The 23026-nt window shown below is 37.5% G+C and overlaps 1 protein-coding gene across 1 annotated transcript in view; it reads left to right on the top strand.

Moving 5' to 3' along the window:
• The window catches only part of goe (gone early), a 284648-nt gene that overhangs the window by 112539 nt on the left and 149083 nt on the right, over positions 1 to 23026 (top strand). The window contains exons 3-4 of the mRNA XM_065228890.1: positions 7505 to 8459; positions 21791 to 21981. Coding sequence (XP_065084962.1) covers positions 8057 to 8459; positions 21791 to 21981 — 594 coding nt within the window. The 5' untranslated portion in view covers positions 7505 to 8056. The remainder of the gene's footprint in view (positions 1 to 7504; positions 8460 to 21790; positions 21982 to 23026) is intronic.

The raw sequence follows: 23026 nt of genomic DNA, 5'->3' as shown, positions 1-23026 counted from the left end.
TGATGTTGGGTGCGATACTGGCGGGTTTTGCCGCAAATCACTCTTATTTTATTTATTTTTACGCAGATAGATTTATTTGGGTTTGCAAGGGAATTATACTATTGAAATATTTCAGAAAGTGCCCAATAGTGCTCCTTCTACTTGCGTGACAAGCTTTCGTAGTTGAAGCATATACCCTATGTAATTTAAAAATCAGCTAGGAAACTAACTTCAAAGTGAAGCATTTTAGTCACTTGAAGCTGTCACCTGGGACGAACTAATAAATATTAAATATAGGTCAAAGTCAAAAACAACTTGAAACACGTTAAATTTTAGATTACATTCACATGTGCAGGTACTTAATAAAGCATGGTAGGTAGATTAGAGATTTCAATTATTTATTAAATTAGACTAGAGATATCATAATCATCAAACGAACTTAAATAAGAAAATTTAGACAGCCTAGTAGCATTAAGTGGATTAACAGAAGGCTTAGGATGCGGAGGGTCCGCTTAGAGAGGCAACTAGCCTTTAAAGCAACTGGCAACTAGCCTTTTCATGTATTGTCTGTTTATTTTGATTATTGCTTTAAAATATCAATTTGGTACATATGTGAAAGGATGAATCAGTGGGAGATGGATTTTCGGTTTCTTTACATTTAGCATCACTATGTGTCATTTCCTCAAATCCCCCCAATAACCGGCCTCTTCAATCCCTTCCTTTTCCCATGGCGTTCAAGTGGTCCGCATAGACTATTCAGCCATTACCCGTCCTTTATTCTCGGCTTTGGATTGACTTGCGCTCCCATTGCCCCACCAAACACTGCAAAATGAAAATGAAACTTCGAGCCTGAGGCTGACGAAGTGAATGAACTCAAAGAAGTTTTAGAAAACATGAAGGAAAAGTTTTCCAATGCATCCACTGCAAGAAGTGAAAAATTATTAATTTTATCGTTATTGCCTTATTCATGGTCAACACAAAAAGTTATGGATCAATTTAATGCTAGTAGATATATTGCAACAGAGGCTAAGTTGATAAAGGAAGGTCATTCGTCAAAAACCGCAAAATATGGCACAGCCTTAAGTGATGAAACAAAATTGGCAGTCATATTTTTTTTTGAAGATGATGATATAAGCCGGGCAATGCCTGGTCAAAAAGATTATGTGTCTGTGCAGAAAGAAGGAAAACGACAAGCCATTCATAAAAGATTACTAATGATGACTTTGAGAGAAGCTTATAAACGATTTAATGAAATTCACTGCAATGTAAAAATTGGATTCTCTTCATTTGCAAAACTCCGCCCTAAGCAATGTAAACTTTTAACCAGCTCTGGAACCCACAATGTTTGCGTGTGCACAACGCATGAAAACATCAATCTAATTTTACACAGTTTGAAAAAACTTAACCATTTAAATGATGTAACAACGTTCACTGACAGCCTACTTTGTGAAAACAAGACAACATATTGCTATCTACGGTGTTGTGAAGATTGTCCAGACTCTTCCGCATTAGAAAACATTTTATTAAAACAATTAGAGGAAAAATGCATTGATCAGCTTTCATTTGAACAGTGGGTTACCACGGATAGATGTGATTTAAAAACTATTGTAAAGCCTGCAGACGAGTTTGTTTAATTTTTCTGCTTGAAATTGACAAGTTTGATACCACATGATTTCATAAAAACACAGCAATCTAATTTTTTGAAAACTACACGAAATAATTTGCAAGAAGGTGAATTTTTAGTTACTTGCGATTTTTCCGAAAACTACAGCTTTGTGTTACAGGATGAAGTTCAGTCTCATCACTGGAATGTCCAACAAGCTACCATTCATCCATTTGTTATATATTTTAGAGAAAATATGCAAGTTAAACATTTAAGTTTTATTATAATTTCTGAAGAGTTAAGGCATGACTCAGTGGCTGTTAACTTATTTATTTCTAAAATGATAAGTTTTTTACGCATTAACCAAAGTAAAAATATCAACAAGATTTATTTTATGTCCGATGGAGCCGCGTCACAGTACAAAAACCGGAAAAATTTTGCTAGCCTTTGTAAATTTAAATCAAAGTATGGAATTGAAGCCGAATGGCATTTCTTTGCAACATCACATGGGAAAGGTCCTTGTGACGCTATTGGAGGTACAATAAAACGTATGGCTACTAGAGCAAGTTTGGCCAAAGAACGTGAACATCCAATAAAAAATGCAAGAGAGCTCTATAATTGGGCAAATAATCGAAAAGAAGAAGAATTAACAAAATTATCATTTAGTTTTGCCACAACAGAGGAATACGAATGTATGGCTTCACACCTCAACGAGCAATATAATAATGCAAAAATAATTCAAGGAACTCAAAAGTTTCATTCTTTCATTCCTGTATCAGAAAATAAAATTAAAGCCAAACGATACTCAAGCTGTAATGATAATGATGCCAAAATATTCGATGTATTTAAGAAGTGATGTAAATAAAAATAGAAAGTGTATTACAATGAAAATAAATTATGTATCATTTGTCCATAAGGTTTTCGAATAAAAGAAAAGTAAAAAAGAGCAGATAAATGTATTTTGTGGCTTTAAGTTGAGATTTTAAAATAAAAAAGTAGTCGGGATTCGCTATTACAAATTGTAATAGCGAACGCCGACTACTTTTCCGATAGGGCCTGTGTAGAAAAGCGCTTATAAAATAAACATTTTAATACATTGCAAAAACGGCTTGCTTGATTGCTATGGTGTCTTCGGAAAAGTTGTGCAAAATTAAAATGCAATTCTTGAAAAAATATACACGGTTAAAAAATGTGTTTTTAATGAAAATGTAAAAATCGTGAAATATTAAAAAAAAACCATAACCAAACTTTGCCAGTTATTAGCAAACATTATGAGCTTCAATGAGGCATAAAACGAAAATTTTCAAAAATGTACTTTTTGAGAAATTAACTTTTTTAATAATAAATATAATTTTTTTTCATTGATACAAACGAAATTTTTTACAGTGTATATTTTTTACACAATTGCCAAAATAATATCTACAACTTTGCTCTAGACCCCAAATCAATCGAACAAAGCGTTTCGGCAATATATATTTTTAAACTCATTAGTACTATTTTTACACAGGCCCTTTTCAAAAAGCAGTCGTAATTCAATATGAAAAATTGAGAGCACAAAATGGCGCCTTTACTAAAAAGGAACAACTGTGCAAAGTTTCAGCGTAATTGGAAATGATCGGTCAGGATCGATTTGCGAACCTTCGTGGCATGCCTCTAAAGAGTAAATTCTGTCTTACACTATCCATAGTTTTGAAGACCTTGTATTCTTGAAAATCTTTGCAGAAGGAAGCAACACCCTATGTGGTTGGGATCTCGTGATATAATCATCTCTAACATCAAAATATGGGTGTATTTTTAAAACGACCTCTCCCCTCGAGAGATCCGCCCCTTCAACAAAATTCTGGTGAATTAAACAGAAAGCTCACTAAATTTACATTACAAAGCATTTGAAATCCATAGAAATTTCGTTAAGATACGGCAATTTGAATTTGAGGTCAAATTGACCCCAGGGTACAGGCAACGTAAGTATTTCAATAAAATGTTTCCAATAAATATGCATTCAAGTTTTTTAGAGCAGATTTCATCTAGTAGGGGAAGTGGATGTTATGTCGGTCTAAATGCCCCTAATTTGGGCTAAATGCCGCTAATTTGGGCCCAGTTATCGACTAAATTTTCAATAGCGACCCAATCTAGATAAAATTGATAAATATCAGATTTTTAGCGATGGGCCCAATCTTAGATCCATAGGCCAACATTAGAGCCATTTCCCCTATTACAGAGTTCTGGTGGAAGCACCTAGTCACGAAAGAATTAGTAAAATCCATCGAAAAATTAAAAAAATACAGCCTTTCAAAGTGGCCTGGGCTTAAATTGACCTTAAGAGACAAAGGGTTAAGAGCGATCGAAAGTACACGAACCAGCGTAAAAATTGCAATAAATTCGTAAATAATTGTTGAAGCACAGGAAAATAAACGTGGAGTTATGATGAATCAATTTTCATGAAATGATAATTACAGATGTTCCGGATCTCCCGGAGGACCAATTGTGGAACTTAGGAATGATTTTTATTAATTTATAACTTCTACAGATGTTCCGAATCTTCTGGACGATTAACATTTGGCCATAGAAGGCCTACTCACTGGTTGCAGTTCTTCAAATATTTTTGAAGAATACGGATGTAGCCATGGGAGGTCCAAATGCTGGTTCCACACTGTAAATAACTTTTTGAGGTACAGTTTCTGGAAAAAATCTCGGGGTTATAAAGTTTCATGAAATGGTAATTTTTACAGATGTTCTGGGCGAGGTTCGGGATCTTCCGGTCACATCTCTGAATTCATTCTGATAAGACTTGTGTGAGTGTTTTGGTTTTCAAAAAAAAAAAAGTTATGGTCGAAGATCAGTTTCCTAAATTAACCACTTTTACGGATGTTCCGTATCTTCCGGAGGACCATTGCGTGGTCCCCAGGGTTCATAACGGGTGTTCAATAAAAAAATTTGATTTTTTTTCAGTCATATAGCTAGTAGAAAAATTTTGTTTTTCAACGAATTCAGTATTTTTTTATTAAAAACATAATGTTTATTCTTCAAAAAAAAAAAACGTCAATGAATATTGGAGAAGGGGCCCTGGTCAGCCGTACGACGCAACTTAGTCGCGATGCTCTCACAAGAGCGCTGGACGGCACTGAAATCATTCTCATTTTTTATTGAACACCCGTTATTCCGGTCACAACTCCGAAGTCATTCTGATAAGACGTCTATGAAAGGTATCGAAAAATTCGCGGAGCTCTTGGATCAGTTTCATGAATTGACCCCTTTTACGGTTGTTCCGGATCTCCTGGTGGACCATTAGGTAGTCCCCAGGGTTCATATTCCGGTCAAAACTCCGAATTCCTTCTGATAAGCCGTCTATGAGTGGTTTCGAAAAAAAAACCATGAAGCTCTAGGATGAGTTTCATGAATTGACCACCTTTATCGATGTTCCGGATCTTCCTGAGGACCATTACGTGGTCCCCAGTGTCCAAATTCCTTCTGATAAGACGTCTATGAGTGGTTTAGAAAAAAAACACGCCGCTCTAAGATCAGTTTCATTACTTGACCTCTTTTATCGATATTCCGGATATTCCGGTGGACCATCTCGTGGTCCCCAGACTCCGAATTCCGGTCACAACTCCGAATCAATTCTGATAAAACCTCTATGAGTGATTTCGACAAAAAACACGGAGCTCTAGGATCAGTTTCATGAATTGACCACTTTTACGGATGTTCCGGATGTTCCGGAGGACCAGACCTGTGACTTTTCGAATGCCTAATTTTCCCAACAGGTGGTGAACTATCTTGTTAATAACTATTCACAAGACTCCAGAAAGTTATCTCTTCAAATTACTCTACAATAAGAGTTTGTCCCCACCCAAGTAACAATTTGAGTTTTATGAAGGTTCTGTAGACCATGACTTGGACTTGTAGAAAGCTTTAAAACCATGATAAAACTTTCAATGTTACTTGGGCAATTAGATCAAATCCCATATGATACGTATATTCGTTAATGCCGGTTCCTATAGTACGGTCCCTATTTACCTTACTATAGGAATCTTGTCGGTAGTAACATATAGGGGAAATGGCACTATTGTTGGCTTATGGATCTTAGATTGGGGCCATCGCTAAAAATCTGCTATTTATCAATTTTATCTAGATGAACGGGACGGTACCAATGGATATTTTTAGACACTATTGAAAATTTATTCGATTGTTGAATTTATGTATGGGCCCAAATTAGGGGTATTTAGGCCGACATTACATCCGTTTTCCCTATGTATCAACAAAACAAAAACCCAAATTTACATCGAAACCGACCAGTCAACAACGAACCACGAAACACGACAAGCACGGTGGCGAGATAGACCGTGAGCGATCTTAGCCGTCTACTAGGACACCACAAAGAAAAAAAAGAACCGCAGAATCCATCGAGTTATATAAAATATCGCGTTATTGAGAGTTGACTGTACATTTTTCCCAGAAAGACTTAATTTTTCTCTAAAACTTTGTCTCACGCGTCATTTCGATCAGAAGTGACATTTTTCGTGGTACAATTTATTGAAAAATTTCATGGACGCCATTTTGAAAAAAAATTACAACAACCAAAATGGCCGAATTTTTTGGAAAGAAATGTGTAGGATTGTCCATAACAAATTTAATTTTGGCCAACGATCTAAACAAAATCAATTATGCAAAGTTTTTGGCAAATCGGAGAAGGTCGAGTTTTTCCGATTCGTCATTTGGCGTGGAACTGCTCGCATGCATAACCGAGCAAGGGCAATGGATAGGAATGCGGTTACCCGGTGGCGCGAAATTGACACACTTTTTGGATCATTCTTTTTCGCTCGTTCTGTGTCCGTTTGTGACACATCTGGAACCGCTTTATTTCCCTGTCAACATTAGGTCCCGATCGACTAACCAGAGATGCTTAGAGTTACACGAAAAAAAAAGGGTTGTCAAATTCACGGTCCCGTATGATAACTCAGAGAACCGACCTAGGTCAGCTTGGGAGAAAACGGAATGAATGAATCCCATTCATTAGTGGCGGGGATTTTGCCGTCGAAAGTTCCCTTATCCATCCGGTCGTGAGTAGCTAGATATGAAATGTAAACAGTGACAACTTTCCGTCCGTTGGAAAGAAAGCAGTTTGTAGTACCAAGCTTACATGAATTTATCATAATTTGCCACATAGTGGTGGTTCGGCTGGTGTTTTTTTTTTGCAACCAACTGAGAAGGGAAAGAAATTTGCATACTAAATTAGGCAAGTGTTTGTACAGGAATGTCAAATGGGTTCACATCCCCTTAATATTAATTTGTTTATCGTTCACATGTGGCGACCTTTTCCGGCTGCCTAGTGGTCAGCCTGTTGCATTGTTGTTTGCCGTTGGGGGTAGCATTTTGGATTAATTATTCAAATTTGATGATTTACTGTCGAAGCTCAGGGATTTTCACTTCAACCTTTTTGTGTGTGTATGTGTGTGGTATGCAATCTCAGAAATCTAACCTTCGCAATGACGCAAAACGCTCTCCAGGGAGGGTAAATTGTGTCAAGCATCTTGATCTTAACGGCGACGATTCGCAACTAGCCCGAGGGATTAGAAATTCTTACGTCACCTTGTTCCTGTTCTGCGAGGGTGTCAGAGAGTGTTGTTCTCAAAAGATGAAGCGATGATGATAACGAGAGCCCTTTGCGCTTCGGTTGCGGCAGCATTGTTCCGGTGATAATCTCCTGCTAGAGAAGGAGGAGTTAAGTATCCGCAGTAGCTTAACGGTCTTACAACGCTGTTCAATGTGTCATTTGTGCGAGTTGAAGAGATGCGTCAAAATTTGCAACTATTCTAACCTAAATCTTTCAGCATTTTCCACAAAATAGGATGTGAACTTCGTACCAGTTATCGATTAGTTTTGTAAAAAGAAAATAATTAACGCACAACTTTTCTCTCATTGCAGAAAAAACCTTCACCCATCATGTCACTAGACTCCCCACGTGCCGAAGCAGCGATGCCTCACGGGAGCATCGCGTTTGTGTAAAAATCCATGTTAATCCATGGAAAACAAAGCGCCATAAAAATATAAAATTGGAAATCCGCGTCCGCACCGAAGGTCTCCAAGCGAGATTATTTACTGTGGTGGTGATTCTGTGCGGGAAAACATCGGAAAAGTGATCTCCGGCCGTCGCCGCCGCCGTCATCGGTAACAAAGTGGTTTCGGTGCTGGGTGTTGTGTCTCGGCACTTTTCACTCCTTGATGTTGTTCCAAGTGGGGCAGATCATCACATGAATAGAAGAAGGCTGTGAGTTAAGATGAATGATCGCCGCCGGTCGCCGGTCGTCGTTGATGTTGATTTGTTGAAAGCGTAAGTGAAAAACGGTGTGCGCGCGAAGGAAGAAACCTTGACCTGTTCTCCGGGCCCCCGGTGTGTGGTGTGGATATAGCGAGCAACCGCGGCGGTATCGCGAATCGCGTGTCAAAATTTTGAAGTTCAAAAAAACCCGTTACAAAATGGCTGAGAATGCCGCCAAAAGTGGTGCTATCGGAGTCGTCGGAAGTGGTGCTAGTGGTGGAGGAGATGATCCGCCACGGAAGAGCAATATGAATGGGAACCGATCCGGACGGTACGGACCGGATCCGGTCGGAAAGGGTCGCGGTGCCGGGAATCTGAAGAGTCCGAGTGATTCGGCGGACGAAGAATCGAAGCTACTGCAGCAGGGCGGTAAAGCGACTCCGGTTGTGAAGGGTGCGGGAGGGACCGATGTGGATAGTGGTGGCGGGGGAATGGAAGAAGGCGAAAATGGGGATCTAGTGAACGCCAGGGATGGCCACGGAGTGTCGGTGATCGATATGGCGGAAGCCGGAACGCAACCGTACAAACCTGTCAAGAGCAAGAAGAATAATGTGTTCAAAGGTAAGTTGTTTGAAACTGTAATGAGAACGATCCATATTTGAGTTTAGTTTACTCATAATCGCCAAAAGTGCAGGAACTCAGCGGTGAGTAAATTTTCCTAAAAATCTGACGGAAAATAAGGAAAATTGACGAAAATTATACACAGTCTAGGAGCAGTTCTAATAGACTTAGTGAATCCATTCTTTACTTTTCTCATATTCGGGAATTTTTTCCTGGAAAATCCTGGAAACACCTGGAAACACACGATGCAAATTTACTCATCGCTCAGTTCCTGCACTTTATGTGAGTTATGAGTAAACTAAACTGAAATTTGGGTCATTCTCATTGGCCGTGAAGTAGTTCTAAAAGCAAATGGAGAGTAGTGGACATTGATTGCAGGTCAAACTGACAACGTTTCGTATCTAAATCATATCTAACCCCAAACCGAGAAATTTCGGGAAATTTGCAAAGTAACAGGGAAAAAACCCGGGAATTTGAAAAAAGAACCGGGAAAAATCTGCAGACTCCAAGAAAATGCCTTCAGGAAAATTTTGTAAAATCAAGAAAAATTCAGAGATCTACATACATGAAGGTTCAGTGAACTTCATGCAAATTCTACGAATTTCACAAAAAATCTGGTAACTTCAAGTAAAAACTTCAGTAAATTCAGAAAACTTTTATTAACTTTGTTAATTAAGTTCTTTCCTGAAATCAGTTCAGCATATTTTTGGAAAATTCTGTAAATTTCAGGAAAAATCTGGGAACTTCAGGAAAATTTGTAAACTTTATAAAACTTTAGATAATTGTACTAAATTATAGAAAGTCTGCGAGCTTCACGGAAATTTGCGAACATATGCGAATTCTGTGAATTTCTGGGAAATTCTGCTAACTTCAAAAGTATTCTGCCAATTTCAGTGAAGTCGGTGAGCTTCAGCGAACTTCATAAAATTTCAACTAACTGCTGGAAAGTTTTGAAAACTAAAAAAAGAAATCAAGAACTCCTGAAAAGTTCTACGAATTTCAGGAAAGGTCAGGAATTTTTTGGAATGTTGTGCAAACTTCACGTAAATTCTGTAAATTCTAAGAAGAATCAGGAATCTTCAGGGATGTCTGTGAACTTCAAGTAAGTCTACGAACTTCAGGAAAATGTAACTTAATTCAAGATAGTCTGCGAATTTCAAAACTATTCTGCCAACTTCAGTAAAGGCGGCGAACTTCATGAACATTCTAAGAACTTCAGTAAAGTCTGGTTCCCCCAGGAAAATTTTGAGAACCTATAGAAATCTCTGCAAGTAATAGGGAAGTCTACGAACTTAAACAAATCTTTAATGTAATACCGGATCAACCTAAGGTCTAGAAAAAAATCCCGAGGACTTCAGGGAGGCTTGTAATCATCTGTTGGTTTTTTTAAATAATTTCTGATCATTCTAGTATCATGGGTGAAAATCAGAGATACTTGATTTAAATTGTTGGATACCTTTTTTTTCTTCAGAATAATACCTGATAAACATGAAAACTTGAAATAATACCCTGAAATAATTTTCGGGAAAACTCTTCCCGAAACTCTAGAAGAGTTCAATCCATAGCTTGAGGCAAGTTTTTCCCAGAACTGGAGGGAAGTTCTTTCCAGAATTTTAGAAAAGTTTTTCCCAGAGCTAACTCCAGGGAAATTCTTCTCAGAATTTGAGGGATTTTCATCCCAAAGTATCAAGGAGATTCTTCCCAAAACTTCAGGAAAGCTCTTTATACAACTCCCACAACAAGAAGTTCTTCCCCGAACTTCAGGAATGTTCTTCCCAAAACAAACTTCAGAAAAGTCCTTCTCAGAACTACAGAAAAGTTCTTTCTAGAACTCCAGTGAAGTTTTGTCCAGAACTTCAGAGATGTTTTGGGAAGTTCTATCCAGAACTTGAGAGAAGTTCTTCCCAGAACTTCAAAAAATTTCTTCTCAGAACTTCAGAAATGCTCTTCCCGGAACTTCAGAAATGCTCTTCCCTGAACTTCAGAAATGCTCTCCCCAGAGCTTCACGGAAGTTCTTTCCAGAACTTCAGTGAAGAGTTCAGTAAATACATTTCAATGAACTTTTATAAAATTTTACGAATTTCAGAAAAATTTGGGCTACTTCACGAAAACATCTTAAATTTTTAATAAACTGCTGGAATTTTTTAATAAATTCAAAAAACTTTTATGAATTTGAATAAAATTCTTCGAGCTTCAAGAAAGTGCAGCATATTTTTGGAAAGCTTTGCAAAATTTAGGAATATTCTGTTAACTTCAGGAAAAATCTTTGAACTTAAGGAAAAATCAGGGAACTTCAGGGAAGTCTGTGAGTTGCAAGGAAGTCTGGCAACTTTATAAAACTTCAGAAAATTTCACTAAATTATAGAAAGTCTGCGAGCTTCACGGAAATTTGAGAATTTCAAAAATATTCTGCAAATTTTAGTGAAGTCGGTGAGCTTCAGGAAAATTCTGCGAAATTCATAAAATTTCAACGAACTTCTGAACAGTTTTGAAAAGTTTAAAAAAACAATTCAAGAACTCCTGGAAAATTCTGCGAGTTTCAAGAAAGTTCAGCACCTTTTTGAAATCTTCTGCAAACTTCACGGAAATTCTGCAAATTTCAGGAAAAATCTGGGAAGTTTGTGAACTTCAAGTAAGTCTACGAATTTCAGGAAAATGTTACCTAATTCAAGAAAGTCTGCGAATTTCAAAAATATTCTGCCAACTTCAGTAAAGGCGGCGAGTTTCATGAACATTCTGAGAACTTCACTGATGTTGGCCTCCATTAGGAAAATTCTGCGAACTCATGGAAATCTCTGCAAGCAATAGCGAAGTCTGATAACTCAAACAAATCTTTAAAGTAATACCGGATCAACCTGAGATCTTGAAGAAACAATCTTGAGGATTTCAGGGAACCCTAACAGATCGTCTGCTGGTTTTAGAAATAATTTCTGATCATTCTAGTATCATGGGTGAAAAACAGAAAGACTTGGTTTAAATTTTTGGACACTTTAAGATCTTCAGAATAATACCTGTAAACTGTAAACTGTAAACCTGTACACTAAAAAAAAATCCTGAAATAAACTTCGGGAAAATTCTTCCCAGAACTCTAAGAAAGTTCAATCCACAAATTCTGGCAAGTTTTACCCAGAATTGAACGGAATTTCTTACTAGAATTTAAGAAAAGTTTTTCCCAGAACTCCAGGGAAATTCTTCTCAAAACTTGAGAGATGTTCTTCCCAAAACTTAAGGAAAGCTCTTTCCAAAACATCAAAGCAGTTCTTCCCACAACTTCAAAGAAGTTCTTTCTTGAACTTTAGGGATGTTATTCCCAAAACAAACTTCAGAAAAATCCTTGTCAGAACTGCAAAAAAGTTCTTCCTAGAACTCCAGTGAAGTTTTATCCAGCACTTCAGAGATGTTGATGGAAGTTCTATCCAGAACTTGAGAGACAGAACTTCAGAACTGCTCTTCCCGGAACTTGAGAAATGCTCTTCCTAGAGCTCCAGGGAAGTTCTCTCCAAAACTTCAGTAAAGAGATCTACATGGAATTTCAATGAACTTCTAGAAAAATCTACGAATTTCAGAAAAAATTCTGGCTACTTCAAGAAAACTTCTGGAAATTTTTGATAAATTCAGAAAACTTTTATGAACCCGAATAAAATTATGCGAGTTCCAGGAATGTGCAGCCTATTTTTGGAAAGCTTTGCAAAATTCAGGAATATTCTGAATTTTTCAGGAAAAATCGGCGAACTTTAAGAAAAATCAGGGAACATCAGGGAAGGGTGTGAATTTCAAGAAAGTCTGTCAACTTTATAAAACTTCTGAAAATCGCACTAAATTATAAAAAGTCTGCGAGCTTCACGGAAATTTGTGAATTTCTGGGAAATTCTGCGAATTTTAAAAGTATTCTGCAAATTTCAGTGAAGTCGGTGAGCTACAAATCTTTAAAGTAATACCGGATCAAACTGAGGTCTTGAAGAAACAATTCTGAGGATTTCAGGGAGACCTAACAGAGATCATCGGCTGGTTTTAGAAATAATTTCTGATCATTCTAGTTTCCTAGGTGAAAATCAGGAAAATTTTAATAAACTGTTGGATTTTTTTTTAAATTCAGAAAACTTTCATGAACTTGAATAAAATTCTGCGAGCTTCAAGAAAGTGCAGCGTGTTTTTGGAAAGCTTTGCAAACTTCAGGAATATTCTGTAAAGTTCAGGAAAAATCTGAGAACTCCAGGAAAAATCAGTGAACTTCATCGAAGTCTGTTAACCTCAAGGAAGTCTGTGAACTTCAAGGAAGTCTGTAAATTTTATAAAACTTCAGAAAATTTCACTAAATTATAGAAAGTCACGGAAATTTGTGAATTTCTGGGAATTTCCGTTAACTTCAAAAGTATTCTGCCAATTTCATCGAACTTCTGGAATGTTTTGAAAAGTTCAGAAAAATTTCAAGATCTCCTGGAAAATTCTGCAAATTTCAGAAAAGCTCAGGAAAGTTTGGGAATGTTCTGCAAATTTCAGGAAAAATCTGACTACTTTAGGGAAGTCTGTGAACTTCAAGTAAGTCTACGAATTTCAGGAAAATTTTACCTAATTCAAGAAAGTCTGCGAATTTCAAAAATATTCTGCCAATTTCAGTGAAGCCGGTAAGCTTCAGGAAAATTCTGCGAACTTCATAAAATTGCAACGAATTTCTGGAACGTTTTGAAAAGTTCAGAAAAAATTATAGAACTCCTGGAAAATTCTGCGAATTTCAGGAAAGTTCAGGACATTTTTAGAATGTTTTGTAAACTTGACGGAAATTCTGAAAATTTCAAGAAAAATCTGGGAACTTTACACACTTAGAAATTATCGCCGACTTCGGTAATTTTTACCGAAATCTGAACAGCTGAACTTTCCGGTAAAATTAATGCACTTCAATTCAATTGCTTTTCAGCTACTTTGAAACTAAATTTCAACTAAAATTACAAGATTTGATCATTTAAACAAGGTTGAACATGTTTTGATATTATTTTCAAATTTAGTAGCCTTCAAAGTTTTCCCGAACGTTCAGCTGTTCTGATTTCGGTAAAATTTACCGAACACGGAAACAAAATCTTAGTGTGTAGGGAAGTCTGTGAACTTCAAGTAAGTGTACGATTTTCAGGAAAATATTACTTAATTCAAGAATGTTTATGAATTTGTGCAAAATTCTGTGAATTTCAAAAATATTCTGTCAATTTCAGTAAAGGCGGCGAACTTGATGAAAATTCTGAAAACTTCAGTAGAGTCTACTTCCACCAGGAAAATTCTGCGAACTTGTGGAAATCTCTGCAAGTAACATTAAATTAATACCGGATCAACCTGAGGCCTTAAAAAAATCCGAGGATTTGAGGAAGACCTATTATCATCTGTTGCAAAAGTTCTTCCTAGAACTCCAGTGAAGTTTTATCCAGCACTTCAGAGATGTTGATGGAAGTTCTATCCAGAACTTGAGAGACAGAACTTCAGAACTGCTCTTCCCGGAACTTGAGAAATGCTCTTCCTAGAGCTCCAGGGAAGTTCTCTCCAAAACTTCAGTAAAGAGATCTACATGGAATTTCAATGAACTTCTAGAAAAATCTACGAATTTCAGAAAAAATTCTGGCTACTTCAAGAAAACTTCTGGAAATTTTTGATAAATTCAGAAAACTTTTATGAACCCGAATAAAATTATGCGAGTTCCAGGAATGTGCAGCCTATTTTTGGAAAGCTTTGCAAAATTCAGGAATATTCTGAATTTTTCAGGAAAAATCGGCGAACTTTAAGAAAAATCAGGGAACATCAGGGAAGGGTGTGAATTTCAAGAAAGTCTGTCAACTTTATAAAACTTCTGAAAATCGCACTAAATTATAAAAAGTCTGCGAGCTTCACGGAAATTTGTGAATTTCTGGGAAATTCTGCGAATTTTAAAAGTATTCTGCAAATTTCAGTGAAGTCGGTGAGCTACAAATCTTTAAAGTAATACCGGATCAAACTGAGGTCTTGAAGAAACAATTCTGAGGATTTCAGGGAGACCTAACAGAGATCATCGGCTGGTTTTAGAAATAATTTCTGATCATTCTAGTTTCCTAGGTGAAAATCAGGAAAATTTTAATAAACTGTTGGATTTTTTTTTAAATTCAGAAAACTTTCATGAACTTGAATAAAATTCTGCGAGCTTCAAGAAAGTGCAGCGTGTTTTTGGAAAGCTTTGCAAACTTCAGGAATATTCTGTAAAGTTCAGGAAAAATCTGAGAACTCCAGGAAAAATCAGTGAACTTCATCGAAGTCTGTTAACCTCAAGGAAGTCTGTGAACTTCAAGGAAGTCTGTAAATTTTATAAAACTTCAGAAAATTTCACTAAATTATAGAAAGTCACGGAAATTTGTGAATTTCTGGGAATTTCCGTTAACTTCAAAAGTATTCTGCCAATTTCATCGAACTTCTGGAATGTTTTGAAAAGTTCAGAAAAATTTCAAGATCTCCTGGAAAATTCTGCAAATTTCAGAAAAGCTCAGGAAAGTTTGGGAATGTTCTGCAAATTTCAGGAAAAATCTGACTACTTTAGGGAAGTCTGTGAACTTCAAGTAAGTCTACGAATTTCAGGAAAATTTTACCTAATTCAAGAAAGTCTGCGAATTTCAAAAATATTCTGCCAATTTCAGTGAAGCCGGTAAGCTTCAGGAAAATTCTGCGAACTTCATAAAATTGCAACGAATTTCTGGAACGTTTTGAAAAGTTCAGAAAAAATTATAGAACTCCTGGAAAATTCTGCGAATTTCAGGAAAGTTCAGGACATTTTTAGAATGTTTTGTAAACTTGACGGAAATTCTGAAAATTTCAAGAAAAATCTGGGAACTTTACACACTTAGAAATTATCGCCGACTTCGGTAATTTTTACCGAAATCTGAACAGCTGAACTTTCCGGTAAAATTAATGCACTTCAATTCAATTGCTTTTCAGCTACTTTGAAACTAAATTTCAACTAAAATTACAAGATTTGATCATTTAAACAAGGTTGAACATGTTTTGATATTATTTTCAAATTTAGTAGCCTTCAAAGTTTTCCCGAACGTTCAGCTGTTCTGATTTCGGTAAAATTTACCGAACACGGAAACAAAATCTTAGTGTGTAGGGAAGTCTGTGAACTTCAAGTAAGTGTACGATTTTCAGGAAAATATTACTTAATTCAAGAATGTTTATGAATTTGTGCAAAATTCTGTGAATTTCAAAAATATTCTGTCAATTTCAGTAAAGGCGGCGAACTTGATGAAAATTCTGAAAACTTCAGTAGAGTCTACTTCCACCAGGAAAATTCTGCGAACTTGTGGAAATCTCTGCAAGTAACATTAAATTAATACCGGATCAACCTGAGGCCTTAAAAAAATCCGAGGATTTGAGGAAGACCTATTATCATCTGTTGCTTTTCCAAATAATTTATGATCATTCTAGTATCATGGGTGAAAATCAGAGAGACTTGATTGAAATTGTAGGTCAATTTAAGATCGTCAGAATAATACCTGATAAACCTGAAAACTTGACAAATTTCCTGGAATAAACTTCGGGAAAGTTCTTCCCAGAACTCTAGAAATGTTCTATCTACAACTTGAGGCAATTTTTCCCAGAACTGAAGGGAAGTTCTTCCCAGAATTTTAGGAAAGGTTTTCCCAGAACTCCAGGAAAATTCTTCTTAGAACTTGACGGATGTTCCTCCATGAACACCAAGGAAGTTCTTCCCAAAACTTCAATGTTCCTTCCAGAACTTTATGGATGTTCTTCCCAAAATTTCAGAAAAGTTCTTCTCGCAACTACAGAATAGTTCTCCCTAGAGCTCCAGCGAAGCTGTATTTTATTTTTTCTCATAACTTCAGAAATGCTCTTCCCAGAGCTCCAGGGAAAGTTGATCCAGATGATCTTTTCAAAACTATAGAAAAGATCTTCCAATAGCTTTAGGGAAGTTTTATCCAGAATTTGAGGAAATTTCTTCCCATATCTTCATAGAACTTTAGAAAGGTTTTTCTCAGAACTCCAGTATTATCTTCCCAGAAGTTGAGGGAAGTTTTCTCAAAACTTCATGGAATTTCTTCCCAGACCTTAATTTATTTCCTGAACTTAAGGGCTGTTCTTCCGAGTACTTCAAGGAAGTTCTTCCCAGGTAATCAAAAAAGTCCTTCCTAGAAGTTCAGAGAACTGCTTCTCACAATTCCTGGAAAGTTTTTCCCAGAACTTGAGAAGAATTTCTTCCCAGAAATTAAGAAGAAGTTCTTCCCAGAACTTTAAAGAAGTTCTTCAGAGAACTTTCAGGAAGTACTTCACAGAATTTTGGGAAAATTTTCCCACGACTGCAAAGATGTTCTTCTCAGAACTTTAGGGAAGTTCTTCTCAGAACTCATGGGAAGCTCATCCCAGAAATTTTTCCATGAACTTTAGGGACGTTTTTTGTAAGACTATAGAAAAATTTCCAAGAGTTTTAGGGAAGTTTTTTTTTCTCCAGAACTTAAAAAAAAAACTCCTCCCATATCTTCATAGAACATCAGAAAAGTTTTTCTCAGAAGATCAGTGAAATCTTCCCAGAAATTGAGGGAAGTTTTTCTCAAAACTTCTTTCCAGAACTTTATGGAACTTCTTCCCTGAATTTGAAGGATGTTCTTCCCAGTTCTTTTAGGAAGTTCCTCCCACAACCTCAAAAGGTCCTTCCAACAAGTTTAGGGAACTACCTTCCAGCGAAGTTCTTGCCAGAACTTGAGAAGAGGTTCTTCCCAGAATTTCAAAAAAAAAATCTTCAGAGAACTTTACGGAAGTTCTTCCCAAAACCTAAAAAAATTTGCCCACGACTTCAGGAATCTTCTTACCAAAAATTTAGGGAAACTCATCCCAGAACTTAAGGGAAGCTCATCCCTGAACATGAGGGAAATTCTTCTCAGAACTTTAGATATGTTCTTCCCAGAATATCAAGAAGTTTCTTCCCAAAACTTCAGGAAAGCTCTTCCCAAAACTTCCGAGAAGTTCTTCCCAGTACTTTAAGAATGTTCCTCCCAAAACATCAGAAAAGTCTTTCTCAGAACTACAGAAAAGTTCTGCCTAGAACTCCAGGGAAGTTTTTTCCAGAACTTCAGAGATGTTCTTCCCAAAACTTGAGAGATATTCTTCTCAGAACTTCAAAAAAGTTCTTCTCAGAACTTCAGAAATGCTCTTCCCAGAGTCCAGAGTCTTGTCAGATCTTCAGTAAAGTTCGTCAAAAAACTTCAGGGAAGTTTGTCCATGAACTTTAGGGACGTTATTTCCAAAACTATAGGGTAGTTCTTTCAAGTGCTTTAGGGAAGTTTCAAAACTTCCAGAAAAGTTTTTCTCAGAATTCCAGTAAAATCTTCCCAGAACTTGAGGGAAGTTTTTCTCAAAACTTCATAGAACTTCTTGCGAGAACTTAAGGGGATGGTCTTCCCAGTACTTTAGCAAAAATCGTCCAAGATCCTCAAAATAGTCCTTCCTACAAGTTCAGGGAACAACTTCCCACAATTCCATGGAAGTTCTTCCCAAAACTTGAGAAGAAGTTCTTCCCAGAATTTGTAAGAAATTCTTCAGAGAACTTTAAGGGAATATGTTCCAGAACTTCTGGAAAATTTTCCCATAACATCAGTGAAATTCTACCCAGATCCTAAGGGAAGTTCAGAACTTGAAAGAATTTTTTCTCAAAACTCCCAGAATGTCAAGGAAGTTCTTCCCAATATTTCAACGAAGTTCTCCCCAAACCATTAGGGATGGTCTTCCCAAAACTTCAAAAAAGTCCTTCATAGAACTCCAGATAAGTTTAATCCAGAACTTTAGTGAAGTTCTTCTCAGAACTCCAGAAATTCTCTTCCCAGAGCTCCAGGGAAGTTCTTTCTAGAATTGCAGTAAAGTTTGTCTTAAAATTGCAGGGACATTTTTGCATGAACTTTAGAGACGTATTTATTCCAAAATTATAGGAACTTTCTTCCAAAAGCTTTAGGGAAGTCTTCTTCAGAACTTAAGAAAAAATCTTCCCATATCTTCATAGATCTTCAGAAAAGTTTTTCGCAGAACTCCAGTAAAATCGTCACAGAACTCGAGGGAAGTTTTTCTCAAAGCTTCATGGAACTTTTTGCCAGATCTTTAGAGAACTTCAAGGATGGTCTTCCCAGTACTTTCGCGAAGATTTTCCCAGGTCCTCAAAATAGTCCTTCCTACAAGTTTAGGGGAAAACAAGCCACAATTCCAGGGACTTGAGAAGCAATTCTTCCCAGAACTTTAAACAAAATTTGCAGAGAACTTTAAGGGAGTTTTCCCAGAAGTTTTGAAAAAAAATTCCATAGCATCAGGGAAATTCTTCCCAGAAATTAAGAGAAGCTCATCCCAGAACTTAACGGAAGATAACCTCAGAACTTGAGAAAATTTCTTCTCAAAACTTGAGGGAAGTTCTTCTCAAAACTTTAGAGAAGTTCATCGCAGAATGTCAAGGAAGTTTTTCCCAAACCTTCAGGAAAGCTCTTTCCAAAATTTCAAAGATGTTCTTCCCAAACCTTTAGGGATGTTCTTTCAAAAACTTCATAAAAGTCCTTCCTAGAACTCCAGATAAGTTTTATCCAGAACTTCAGTGAAATTCTTCTTATAACTTCAGAAATGCTCTTCCTAGAGCTCCTGGGAAGTTCTTTCTAGAATTGCAGTAAAGTTTGTCTAAAAATTTCAGGGACATTTTTGCATGAACTTTAGGGACGTTCTTTCCAAAACTATAGGAAAGTTCTTCCAAGAGCTTTAGCGAAGTCTTCTCCAGAACTTAAGAAAAAAACCTTCCCATTTCTTCATAGATCTTCAGATAAGTTTTTCTCAGAACCCCAGTAAAATCATCCCAGAACTTGAGGGAAGTTTTTCTCAAAACTTCATGGAACATCTTCACAGATCTTTAGAGAACTTCTTCCCTGAACTTCAAGGAAGTTCTTCCAAGATTCTCAAAATAATAATTCCTACAATTTTAGGGGAAAATTTCCCACAATTCCAGGGAAATTCTTCCCAAAACTTGAGAAGAAGTTGTTCCCAGAACTTTAAATAAATTCTTCAGAGAACTTTAAGGGAGTATCTCCCAGAAGTTTTGGAAAAAAAATTCCATAACATCAGGGAAATTCTTCCCAGAACTTAAGGGAAACTCATCCCAGAACTTAACGGAAGATAATCCCAGAACTTGATGGAATTTCTTCGCAAAACTTGAGGGAAGTTCTTCTCAAAACTTTAAAGAAGTTCTTCCCAGAACGTCAAGGAAGTTCTTCCCAGAACTTCAGGAAAGCTCCTACCAAAAAGGGGGATGTTCTTGCCAAAACTTCAAAAAATTCCATCATTGAACTCCAGATAAGTTTTATCCAGAACTTCAGAAATGCTCTTCCCAGAGCTCCAGGGAAGTTCTTTCTAGAACTGCAGTAAAGTTCGTCTAAAAATGTCAGGGACATTTTTGCATGAACTTTAGGGACGTTCTTTCCAAAACTATAGAAAAGTTCTTCCAATAGCTTTAGGGAAGATCTTAAGAAAAAGTCTTGCCATATCTTCATAGATCTTCAGAAAAGTTTTTCTCAGAGCTTCAGTAAAATAGTCCCAAAACTCGAGGGAAGTTTTTCTCAATAACTTCACGGAACATCTTCCCAGATCTTTAGGAACTTCTTCCCTGAACTTCAAGGATGGTCTTCCCAATACTTTTGGGAAGTTCTTCCAAGATCCTCGGAATAACATTTGCTGCAAGTTTTTGGAATAACTTCCCACAATTCCAGGGAAATTCTTCCCAGAACTTAAGGAAATATCTTCCCAGAACTTTAAATAAATTCTTCAAAGAATTTTATGGGAGTATTTCCCAGAAGTTTTGGAAAAAAAATCCATAACATAAGGCAAATTCTTCCCAGAACTTAAGGGAAGCTCATCCTAAAACTTAACGGAAGATAATCCCAGAACTTGAGGGAATTTCTTCTCAAAACATGAGGGAAGTTCTTCTCAAAACATTAGGGAAATTCTTCTCAGAACTTCAGAACCCCAACCAGCACAATGCTGTGGCAGGATCTTGCAGCAACTTGTGACTAAAATAGGTCACATACAAGTTACCTCAACCGTTTGGTACCAAGTGTGCTACTTGGGAGATTTCTTCGCAGACCTTCAGAAAAGTTTCTCACAAAACTTCAGAAAAATTCTTCCCAACATTTTAGAGATGTTCATCCCAGAACTTGAGGGAAATTCATCCCAGAATATGAGGGAAGTTCTTCCCAGAACTTGAGGCAATATCTTCCCAGATCTTGAGGGAAATGCTTCCCAAAACTTGAGAACTCAGAACTCCAGGAAACTTATTCTCAATACTTCAGGGATGAACTTATTTGAAGCTCTGGCAAGTTCATCCATGAACTCTGGAAAAGTTCTTCCATGAACTTCCGATAAGTTATTCCCATAATTTCAGGGAAGTGCTTCACAGAACCTTAGGAAAGTTCCAATAATGTTAGGGAAAAAAGAGTTCCCACAAATTGGGAAAACTTCGATGGAGTTCCCAGAACCACAACTTCTTCGGCATTTACAGGTCTTTTTAAAACTTGAATAAATTCTTCAAAATTTACAGAACAAAAGCAAAAATCATGCTGTCAAAATATCGTGCTCAAAATTAGCCATTGATATTTTGATTCCAAAAAATGCTCAAAATCTCAAAAGAAGAAGAAAATTATTCAAAAGGACATTGTATAAAAAATATGTCGAATGCATCATCCTTCTACAGTGTCTTCTCGTTTTTGACATCACATGATTTTTGTCTTCTTCACTTTCTAGAAAATCCATCCAAAACGGTATGCTTTATGAACAAGTTAGCAACAGTGCCACACTAGTGGCAGAATTCCGAACTAGGTTAATCTCACAAAATGAAGACCCAACTTTGCTGAAGATACATTCCATAATGCATCGCTGATGAGCTTTTATTTGATGCCGCGATTTGGTACTTCTCCAACCCCTGTGCGCCATCTTGTAAGATAATCCCAAACTGAGTGTTAACATCTCATTGGTGCATGTGGTTAAAAGGTCTAATGGACATAAAGTCGAATGGACAAAAGGTCAAAATAGACAAAAGGTTGAATTCACTTTCTCGATTATACTCCTTCTTTAGACCCTGGATAGTTCCTTGGAACGCTGACATTTTGTCCCTGTAAGCATCATTGGACCTTTTGTCCATTCGACCCTTTGTCCATTCGACCTTCTGTCGTTCAATTTCCACTGCGCTTCAATCACTCGTTGCAATTGAAGCCTCCATCGATCAATTTTAGCATGCAATTCATTCGATAAATATTCTCAGCCCGCTGCTAACCACCATTTTCTCCCTTTCCAGCATCCTACGACCGGCTGCTGACCACGTTCGAAATCTCCAAAAAATCCGAACGTCCCTTCGTCACCCTAATCCTGGTCACCCTACTACTGCTGTTGGTGATAATCCTACTTGCCATCTTCTGGCCTCGGCTTCCCAGCTATCTGACCAAGGAAGTCTGTCTGGAAGCGGAATGTTTGGAGGCAAGCAAACAGGTAAGTCCTCCCCCCTCCCCCTCCCATCTCCGCTTCATTCTTCTCTAGGGTCACATCCATGTCGACGGAACCGGATTCAATTTCAAGGTTCAAATGGGAAAGAAACACACCGACAACTGCAGCTGTTTTTTTCCCTACCTGGGTCAACCTACCGGAACACCGGAATGTCGCAGTTCCCATTTTCCCATTTGCCGGTGAAAATATACGCTGATGAATAATGCATTAAAATTCTCACCTCGATCTTGGCTGCTGGAATAGCTACACATCTACAAAGCACACACGAACTGCAAGATTGGGTCCGTTTGATAAGGGAACTTATCGGCATCGTCGTCGTCGTCGTCGTAGTTTCAAATAATGAGAAAGATTTTTCTTGTCCGAAGCATTCCGGCAGCAAATCTACCGAATCTACCACCCGGTTATTTATGTGTGCCATGTTTTTCGGGCGTCGTTTCGATTATATGGCACTCACATGCACCGACCGCGCGCCGGTCGGTGTTTGTGAGAGAGTGAGGAGGCGTAAAAATCTAGGTAAAGGGTAATTGTTTGATTATTCATGACGACAACACGATGCGCTCTCCCTACACACCGGTTTGGTTCGGAGAGTGTAGTCCTCCGGGAAGGCTCTACGGGAATCGTGGGAAACTCGGTCACCAGGGCCACCCACCCACTTGCCCAGGCCAAAGAAGAAAATCGAAATCGAATTTTGCAAACTCCAAGAAGCGAATGTCCCCCCATCCCCTCCCCGCACGCTGTTGCTTTTGGTCTTGTTGCCACTAACCCATAAGGGGGAGATGGGTTCTTTTTTGTAGGTGGAATTCAACATTCAAGCAGCAGCGTCGGTTCTAGGCTAGTGTTCTCTAGGGTCTACTCCGGAAGAGAGAGGGCTTAGTGGTTGATTTCGTGAGATGGTTCCTATTGCATTATGGAAAAAGGTATTTGCGTCAGGACGTCAGGATGGTTCTCAAAGAAAATGCTGTGAATCCTATTAATCTAAAACAGTGGTTTTCAACCTTTTTTGTTCCACTTGATCATTCTTCCTGTAGGC

The sequence above is a fragment of the Ochlerotatus camptorhynchus genome, unplaced genomic scaffold (genome assembly GCF_037179485.1).
Source record: "Ochlerotatus camptorhynchus isolate MF236.1 unplaced genomic scaffold, CSIRO-AGI_Acam_v1.1 ptg000304l, whole genome shotgun sequence".
Taxonomy (NCBI): Eukaryota; Metazoa; Arthropoda; class Insecta; order Diptera; family Culicidae; genus Ochlerotatus; species Ochlerotatus camptorhynchus.
Note: the sequence above shows the minus strand (reverse complement) of the source record. Positions and strands in the feature narration are given on the sequence as shown.